Genomic DNA, 9,951 nt, shown 5'->3' with positions numbered 1-9,951 from the left:
CACTTGAGAAAGTTGTGATGCTTTGAAGCCATTTGCTTACATATGTACATTACTGACGAAAATCTTTTGTTATTGGAAATATGACCAATGCAAAACAATCCAGGAATCACAGTATTAAATAATTTCGTAGTAGTTGGCTTCTAGACCGGGTAGCTTTCGTATGGTGTTCATGTACTTAACATGAGATTGAAAAATTATAAATTAAAAGATGAATTTTCAATGCAATTTTTATAAGTTGAAATGAAAATTGGATTGGACCTGTTGTTTTGGATTAAAAATTTGTAAATCAGTTAGGTATTCATTTCATATATGATATATGTATCTAGAGTCAACAATTACTTTCTTCTTGAAATTTCTAAACATATATTTGGATAAACTTATCTAAAATATAGTGAAAAAATGAAATATTGTCAAAAAACTTTAAACTATTTTATATTACGTTTTTTCAAAAGTGAATTTTAATTTATAGTTAAACTATTTTACCTTAAAAAGTATTTCATTTCTTTGTATCTAAATAAGAGCTAGTTAATTGCATTTCACTAGTCTTTTAGTTTAAAATACTCACTTGATGGTTACATAATATGGTTGTCACCTAATAAAAACTTTCTTTAATCACTATTATTCTATTAGTGTGTATGACAAGACTCAATTATTTAAGTATATGATTCATTATATTGTTTTTTTGACTTAAGTAAGTCTTTATTTTGTTTACACAGATAAGTTCCTTAATTGAAATCACCAATATCATAGTTAGGAGGTGATATATGAATTCAAACTCTTTTTTCCCTCTCTAACTCCTCCGATAATATAATCTCACAAATATAATCTTTTTTTAGATCTAAGATTACATGTAAAAAATATAGGAACTTAATTACAAGAAAAATATAATGACCAAATTACTAATTTAACATTTCATTAGATTTACATGATTTCCTTCAAAACAATATTAATCCTTATTTAACATTAATTCTATTTAACAAATATTAAAATTCAATTAAATAAAATTTATATATAAAAACTAAAATAAATTAAAAACTTAAATATAAAAATCAAATTCCGAATTAAACCTAGTTTAAAAGAAAATTGTGGACTTCTACCATGCACAAAAAACTTGCGGATTAATACAAGGATTGATGCTTGTTGGCATTCACATAATGCCATATTCCAAACAATTTTTGGGCGTCATAGACATTTTGCTAAGTTAGGGTTAAAATCAAGATCTTGAATTGTTACAATTTCTCAAAATTGGTGTTGGACCGCATGGTATACTCTGCAACAAGTTGTGCAAAAGATGAGGACTTGTTCTCTAGCAAAGTTGTTGGGGTGTCATACTCCTCAATAAGTCCTGCAATAATGTCTAACCACATCAGACAACAAAAACCTTAACGAATATCAAAGTTCTATGAAGAATGACATCATTTCCTGACCTTGACTAAGAAGCAGAACCATGTCACTGTCAACAACAGAAGTTATTCTATGTGCAATGGTAATGACTGTAGAGTTAGAGAAATGTTTCCTAAGAGTCTGCTGAATCAAATTATCTGTAGCTGTATCTACTGACGCAGTGGCTTCATCAAGCACCAAAACCTTGCTTTTCTTCAGAAGCACCCTGCCAAGGCATACCAACTGCCTCTGACCCATACTCCAATTCTCACCATTCTCAGTAACTACAGTATCAGCTTCCATATTAGAAATAACTTCACAATTTCTTCCTAAATATAAGTAGAAAATAAGTATTTATGGAAAACTTTGTCTGATCAAGGTTCAAAGACAAACCTGTGGAGTCGAGCTTCCCTTCTTTCTTTCTAACTTCATCTCCAAGTTGGCACTTATCCAGGGCCTATTCAAAGGAATGTAAATCAATGGACGCAATACAAATTTGAATAACAAGTAGAACTATAATCTTTTGGAGAGAACTTAGTGTGTCTATATCTGTTCATAAATATAAACCAACCCACCTCCCAAATTTGTTCATCAGTGTACTCTTCCAGAGGGTCTAGATTATTTCTCACAGTTCCTTCAAACATTGTTGGATCCTGAGGAATAATGCTTAGTTTAGACCTCAAATCATGAAGTCCAATTGAAGAGATGTTGATGTTGTCAATCATGATCTGACCACAGGTAGGCTCAACAATTCTGAAAAGTGTTTGAATAAGGGTGGATTTACCACTTCCTGTTCTCCCAACAATGCCAGTTTTTAATCCTCCACCAAACTTACACGTTATTCCACGCAACACAAGTGGAAGATGTGGAGCATAACGAACCTGCATCATGGGCACCACATCATTGCAAAAATAGGAAATATATCATGTAGAAGTGATGCTATGTTGCCACAAGTTTTCAGTATCACAAATTAAACTAATCATTCAGGAAAAGAAAACCTTAGCATGAGTTTTATAAATCAATTGACAGAAAAATGAAAGAAAACAATAGTACAAAACTATAAACATACAAATAGTAGCTGAAACTACCTGCAAATCTTGTATATCAACCTCGCCATATGATGGCCAAGAAGGGTTGGGTCGATCTTCTTCTACAACAAGGGGAGGCTCATTAGGAATGCACGTATATTGAAGCATTCTTTCTACTGATATAATTTTGTTTTCTATGTAGCATAGATTCCACATCACCCAAGCTTGTATTGTGTTCAAATTAAGTCCATATGTGACAACTAAACCAGCAATGCCTTCAAAGAAAGTTGTAAGAAAGGGAAACAATCATGTTCAATTCCATATTAGATTTTGACTTGTAACAGTACTAGATTGGAATTTACATACCTGGATCTATGATTCCCGGTGGAATAGATATTAAGACTAACAAGGAAAAGGCAAAGGTGATTGCAGACAGCATATCTAAGCGGAAGCGCAACCATTCTATGGCACCACTAACACTGAACTTTGGCCGACTATACCCATCAGTGAGTTTCATATTTGTCTCTCTAAATCTTGACTGCTGGTCATAGCTTCTGATGGTTGAAGTACCAGAAATTGTCTCAGCCAAGTGTTGAATGACTGGGGCTTTGCAGATTCCAATTAAACGTGCTAGCTCTCGAGCTGCTGGTAGATAGTATTGCTGCAGAATTAAAAGTTTATTAGATGTTAGCCATCATGATATCATAAAAAATTGAATAATGGAGTTAATTTTTCAAAATACATTTGGTACATATTCTGTATGTGAAGACATTATTTGTCATCTTATTACCAAAGAACACGATCCAATTAGTACCTGGTACCATATGCCGACTGCTATTACAGGTATAAAGACAACGAAAACCTGCCATGCAACCTGAGACATCACTGTTATAATTCCCAGAAGCTGGATCATAGAGAAGGCAAGTGAGGCCATTTGATAAGGAATGATTGTATCCACTGCACTTTGGTCAGTTGAAGCCTAAAAGAGAAAAACATGAAAGAGGAGTGACAAAGTATTCTATAATCTATAGTTCTTCAAAAACAACAAACAAACTAAGGAAAAACACAACAATCATCTCTAAAACACAGAAGGACAAAACTTCAAAGAATGTAAACATACTCTGCTAAGTACTCGACCACTTGGAGTGGAATCAAAAAATGACATTGGAGCACGGAAAATGCAGAAGTGCATTTTATTGAAGAGTATAGTAGCTGTCTTATAACCTGTTGTGACTAGAAGCATTGCTCTGACAAGGACACAGAAAGAACTTCCAATAGCAAAACCAACATAGACTCCTATAAGAGTCATTTCTTCAACACGTGCTTGCTCATGTGTTGAGATCGGAGTGGCCCAAGCCATCCAATAATTACTTCCTATTTGAAGAGCTTGAAAAAGAATCTGAGCCAACAATATGAAAGGTACCATAGCTCCACCATATGCGGTTGTGATATAGTTCCAATAGACTGAAAACCCAACTTTACCTTTCTCCCTTTCTTCTTCTTGAACAAGCTGACCTTGTGGTTCACTTTTGTTGTGTGTTTCCTCATTTTGCACATCTTTGCTTGCCTCTTTTTCTTTAAAATCATGTGTGCCAGAGACATTTTCTTCTTGTTTTAAGGTACTTATTTCATTAGGTGTTGTCGCTCCATCCAATGAATATAGAGTGGATAGAGCTTTTTTGTGCGCACCAACAAGTTCCATAAAATCAGTTCCACTTTTAAGCAGATCAATATACTTTCCAGATTGAGTAATTCTCCCATCTTTCATGACCTAACAACAAAGATAACATGATGGAATTAAAAAAAAAAATCTCTTTTTACATTATTGACAATAAAATTAGATCAAGTGCTCACCAATATAAGGTCAGCGGCAGGTAAGAACTCCACTTGATGAGTGACATAAACCACTGTTTTTGAACATAAATGACCCAGCAAGCATTCCTGTCGTACACATAAAAAATGCACTCACTGGAAATTAATGATCCTAGTTTCTCGTGCTTTGGGAAGAACTGCACTTAAAAAGAGTTAAAACCAAGGACTATTTGCATTTCATAGCGTGCAAGCAAAATGTCATAGCTCATATTATATTGCACATAATAAACAAATGATGAAACCATTTTACCTTAAACAGGTGAGAGCCTGTGTGAGCATCCACAGCACTAAAAGGATCATCAAATAGATATATATCAGCATCTTGGTACAGAGCACGTGCAATTTGAATTCTTTGTTTCTGTCCACCACTCAAATTTATTCCACGTTCTCCTATAATTGTCTGATCACCAAAAGAGAAAATCTCCAGGTCCTTCTTCAGGGAACAAGCTTCAAGTACCTTCTCATACCTTTCCCTATCCATGTGTTTACCAAACAAAATATTATGCTCTATGGTGCCGCTTTGTATCCATGGAGACTGAGCAACATAAGCCTTTGTTCCGCAAACCATAAGATTGCCTGATATCTTAGGTACTTCTCCCAATACGCAAGAAAGTAAACTAGACTTGCCTGATCCAATAGCACCACAAACAGCAACCCTCATCCCAAGAAAAACTTTAAAGTTTATATTTTGCAATGTCGGGTTAGGGGAAGATAAATCCCAAGAGAAGTTTCCATCAATTACTTCAATTGCTGTATTAGAACTTCCCTGAGGAAGCTTCTCTACAACATCAGACGGCAAGTCATCAAGCCGAAGGAATGATGAAATCCTATCAAGAGAAACTTTAGTTTGTGCTATCATAGAAATTGTATCAGGAAGGCTAAAAATGACTTCTTGAAGAATCCTGAATGTTGCAAGTGCAGACAAGATCTTCCCTGCTTCAAGGGGTATCCCTAAAAACATACAAGTGCCGAAAGTAACAACAGATATAAATGTGGGTGCAGCCCAAAACACAAATGAAGTCATGGCTGAGGTATAAACAAAGCTTTTTAACCAGCCTTCCTCAGTTTTCCTGAGCTCAGTTATTTTTGATAGAAACTTCATTTCCCAGCCTTGTAGTTTGAGGATCCTCATGTTCCTCAAAATCTCGGATGTGGCCTTCATTCTAATATCTTTTGACTCCATCAACTTATTTTGAAACTTCTCTTGCAATGACCCCAAGGGAACATTTGCCAACATAACAACAATGGTTGTAACGAGAGTTGCAAAGGAAGCAATGCCCAGGCTTTTGTACAAAATCAACAAGGCCAATGAGACTTGCAGCGCCACCATCCACAAATCATGCATGTACCAACTGAAGACACCAATTCTTTCAGCATCAACAGTCATGAGATTGATTATTTCCCCAGAACTCTGGCCCTGCTTTGATTGACAAGAAAGTGTGAGAACCTTATTGTAGATCATCGCAACAAGCAGTGATCGAATTCGAAGTCCAATCTGCTGAAACCTAAAATATAATTGCCTTTTAGAGAGGCACTCCACAATTTTTGCAAAGAAAAAGGCAGAAACCAAAACATAACCCTGGTTTTGTCGTTGTCCATCAAGGTACTGAACAAAATCATCAATAAGGTAAGGACCAACATAAGAAGCCACGGTGCCTAACAATGCAAGAAAAGCTGTGAACAGAATTTCCTTCGAAGCTGACATTACTAAACTCTTCGCTAGCTTAAACGTGGTGAGACTGTTGATGGCATTTGCACCATAATCATCCTCAAGTTTATCTCTGAAACTAGGAAAAGCACCAGCCACACTGTTTCTGATGTCTAGCTGAGGAACATCCTCAAGGTCCAAGGTCTTCTTGTAACCAGCAGCCACAAGAGAGCCCACCCAAGAGAAAGTGAGAATGCTAAAAACTCCAGCATGTGAGTAAGGAGTAACATTGTCCATATCCTGGGTCTCTTTTGCATCATCACTCAAAAGAGGTTCCTCAATACCGTTGACATGACCATTTTTTTTCACAAAGTACCCGACGTAACAAAATAAAAAGCCCGCAGAGGTGGACATAACATCATAAACCAATGACTGAGTTGGTATCTCGGTCACATCAACAATGTCCACCACGAAAGAATAACAAGAAAAAACTAGATAAAAGGTGCACCAAACTCTGAAGATGAATGAAAACCTGAACCTTATTTCACCAGAAGCAAAAAAGAAGTACCCTTTGTGCAAGGAAAGGCAAACAACACCCCAAGCAAGTGTTTTGAGAGCCAAATCCAAAAGGGTCATAAAATTTTGTTCTGACCACCCACTTGCATACCAATAGAAGTAATTGAAGAAACATAGAACGAAACTGAAAGCAGAAACAGCAAGGGAACAAAACACGGTCGTTTTGAAGAGGGTCTTACTGTCATTGGGTATCTCTTCCTGGATAGAGCCTTCTTCCCTGGTTCCTGGAGTGAATGTCATTTTGTTCCAAAGCCATGACAGCAAAGCTGATAGCAACAAGAGACCGTGGAGGGAGGCGGATAAGACGTTAAGGAAAACGGGTTTGAGGAAAAGAGGATGCATGAGGAAATGAACAACGTTGTAGTTCATGCAGTCTCCATGTACTATGAAAATGGAAAAAAATTGCAAAAAACAAAATGGAGTGAATATGAAATTGAAAAAGTGGAAAGTTTATGCAGAGAAGTGAAGTAAAAAAGGAACACTGAGAGATAGAGAGAGGGAGAGAGACAGAGAAAAAGAGTCAAAGGTGAGATGAGAATCCTTGGAAGTAGGAGAACAAGGAAGAGGAAGGAAGAAAGAACAGTATATGTAAGTAACAGATTCTGTTATACTGTTTCACTCCAAATGATAGTAGTTCCCAAGATATTTGTTTTCTTATTAATTAAAATTATAAAATCATAGCTATAAGAAAAACAAAAAGACTTATTAATAACATGTCAAGTATAATAAATTTTAATCGACAAAAAACAACTTGTCAAAAAATAATTACATCCTCTCTTTCTATATAAATTAAAATAAATGTTTCAGAAACTATTTATTAAAAGAGTTTTCTAATTTATTATTCTTAATCTACTTTTTAGTTAAATTTTAATATTTTAAAAGTAATTATCAATTCTCTTTATGTAGAGTAGAACATTGGACACAATATAACCTAGGTTTAAACCTCTTTTTTCTCTAAGTTATAAGCGAATGTTGAGTTTAGTTCCCGTTTTTAAAAATGTAAATCTTTGGTCCCTAAGTTATAAAAAATATATCAAATGAGTTCTTTTTATTATTAAGAAACAAATCAGAGCAATATAAAGATCTAGCAGTTGTTAAGAAACCACCAAAAAACAGTATTTCAAGTAAAAAAAAAAGGACTCATTTGATACATTTTTTATAACTTAGGAACCAAAGACTTACATTTTTAAAAGCGGGGACTAAACTGAACATTCGCTTATAACTTAGGGACCAAAAAGAAGTTTAAACCTATATCCTAACATAATATGATATTCCACCATTTTGTAAGCTTTTACTTCATAATCTTATTTAATTTGCTATGAATATTAACATATTCAATTGTTTCTTATTATCTTTACGTAAGTTTTGAACGATGACGTTAAACTATCATATTTATACGCAGGACAAAGGTGTTATTTTATCATAAAAATCTTAAAATAAAATAGAGTATTTCACTTTTTTAAATGGTATTTCACTTTTTTCAAACAAAATTTCTCTCCTATTTATAACACTTTAGAATTGATAATAGTTGAAAAGTAAAATTCAATTATTTTAATATTAAAAGGTCTTAATATAAATAGTTTTATTATAAATGATTTTTATTATTTTAAAACATAATTTTTCTAAAAATAATTTTTCTAAAGTTTTCTACCTTTTCTTAAAGGTTCTGACACCCTGTTCATCTGTTTGAAGATCAAAGATCGTCTATGTAATCTTCATAGTGAGATCTTCAACTCTACTCGATTAGTTTTTCAAATAGAGTAAGTATGTTTTCAACTCTTTTCTTTGTTTTCATGTTTTCCACTGCATGCGTATTGTTTTAGTTTTCTTTAAAGCTCTTTACTAATCAATGATTCTATTGGTGTATCCTGTCATGATTTTGTTCTCTATAGATGCAAATAGAGCTATTTGACCTATAAGAGCGGTATAGGGTTTTCTGAATGATTTAGTCTTCTAAAAAGGTAAAGGATGCTAATATTTGTTTTATTTTGTGTAAAAAGTATGCAGTTATGTTTGGTTGAGTACGAGATGTATGCTTAGTTGAATCTGTTACAAATTGAAATGATTGTTGATTGATGTTTGTATCTTGATAAGCATATATTTGCCTATTGAGGAATGTTGTTGTGAATGATTGTGAATTGATACTTGCTTAATCATTTGATGTTGTTGTTTTAGAGTTTAATTAGGTACAAAGCTTATGTAGAATTGAAAGTGGTTAAAAGGGAGTGTTGTTGGGTTGATTTGTGGTCTAAATTTAGGTTTTGGTATGTGAATTTCTAGATGAGAGACTTTGGAGCGATAACTGAGGCTTGGATCTGTTTTAGGGTCATTTACAACTTGTCTAAAACCTTAGTTAATAAAAGGCTTAATACCGCTTTTGGTCCCTAGTTTGGAGGGTTCTGTTCAAAATGGTCCTACATTTTTTAAAAGGTAACAAATGATCCTAACTTTTGAAAACACGGGTCAAGTTAATCCTTTTTGCTAACGGCATAAAAAATTTAACGGTGTAGTTACCACCCTAGACAAAACATACTGAGCTATCTCATACGTGGCAAGGTAGGGTAATATAACGTGTGAATTTTGAATTTAAAAAAAAAAATTCTTGACACATCAACTTCATCTTCCACCTCCATTAAGCTTCGAATTTAGGGTTTTTTCCCTCATAACACTAGAGGCCTGCGCCGCCGCTGTCTCCTTCTTCCTCCCCCTCTCCCTCTCCCTCTCCTTCCTTACAAAATCCACCAGCTTTCCAAGCACTATCTCGGAAACTAGCAAATGGGCATTCGCCGATCGTCTTCTCCATCCAATTGAGTGTTCGAATGTGCTCCGATTCGACAGAAAACCTGGTATGAAAATAAAAATCTGAATTATCGAATGATATCCAATAATCCTTCGGATATCATGGACGATGAGGTATGAAAATGGAAAAATAGCTTTCTTGTAATGTGCAAACTCCAACCAAGTCTCACTCTTTCGACTATTAATGTATGCAATTTTAGGAATTTGATTGGGAAGCAGCTGCTAGAGAAATTGACATTGTTTGCGAGATGGCGAGTGGTGCACAGGGAAAGGGAAAGCAGAAAATAGGTCTCAAGAAGGAATCCCCAACACCACAGTTCGAAGAAGATGACGAAAACCCTACCTTTGTCCACCACATAGGTGCAGAGGCAACCAAAACCTGGATATATTTGGGTACGACTGTTGATTCCCTACACTTTCTTTCACACTTGAAGAGTTTTAATTAATCACCTTTTGGAATTTGCATTGCAGTTAATGTTCCTCTCCGTGACTATCAATTTGATATTACCTAGTCTACACTCTTCTCCAACACATTGTTGGCCTTGCCAACAAGACTTGGGAAAACACTCATTGCTGCAGTTGTCATGTATAACTACTTCAGATGGTTTCCTCAAGGTAATTTCTTGTGCTGCCTTATCTTATCTA

At 34.8% G+C, this 9,951-nt stretch overlaps 1 protein-coding gene across 2 annotated transcripts; it reads right to left on the bottom strand.

Annotated features, from left to right (window-relative positions):
- Nucleotides 1-1,096: 1,096 nt before the first annotated feature.
- LOC106758257 (ABC transporter C family member 3-like) lies at nt 1,097-7,128 on the bottom strand. 2 transcript variants are annotated; one of them, XM_022779506.1, is made up of 11 exons: nt 4,534-6,379; nt 4,266-4,352; nt 3,532-4,182; nt 3,226-3,390; nt 2,778-3,072; nt 2,472-2,686; nt 2,051-2,264; nt 1,959-1,975; nt 1,777-1,840; nt 1,428-1,667; nt 1,097-1,345 (listed from the first exon to the last, which is right to left on the bottom strand). In XM_022779506.1, the coding sequence occupies exons 1-11, from the start codon at nt 6,343-6,345 to the stop codon at nt 1,230-1,232; spliced, it is 3,876 nt and encodes a 1,291-aa protein (XP_022635227.1). In that variant the 5' UTR covers nt 6,346-6,379; the 3' UTR covers nt 1,097-1,229. The 2 variants fall into 2 exon arrangements, with proteins under 2 accessions (XP_022635227.1, XP_014496681.1); XM_014641195.2 differs by having other exon boundaries at nt 1,959-2,264; nt 4,534-7,128.
- Between the last annotated feature and the right edge of the window lie 2,823 nt (nt 7,129-9,951).

Source organism: Vigna radiata, chromosome 4 (assembly GCF_000741045.1).
Source record: "Vigna radiata var. radiata cultivar VC1973A chromosome 4, Vradiata_ver6, whole genome shotgun sequence".
In the NCBI taxonomy this organism is placed as follows: Eukaryota; Viridiplantae; Streptophyta; class Magnoliopsida; order Fabales; family Fabaceae; genus Vigna; species Vigna radiata.
Note: the sequence above shows the minus strand (reverse complement) of the source record. Positions and strands in the feature narration are given on the sequence as shown.

Bases quoted from the DNA above. Each gene is read 5' to 3' on its own strand.
- LOC106758257 (XM_014641195.2), bottom strand. From the start codon at position 6,876: ATGAACTACAACGTTGTTCATTTCCTCATGCATCCTCTTTTCCTCAAA. The intron at 3,391-3,531 runs GTATGTTTACAT...TTTCTCTTTTAG, and splicing joins GTGGTCGAGTACTTAGCAGA to GCTTCAACTGACCAAAGTGC. The intron at 1,841-1,958 runs GTGGGTTGGTTT...TCCTTTGAATAG, and splicing joins CTGATGAACAAATTTGGGAG to GCCCTGGATAAGTGCCAACT.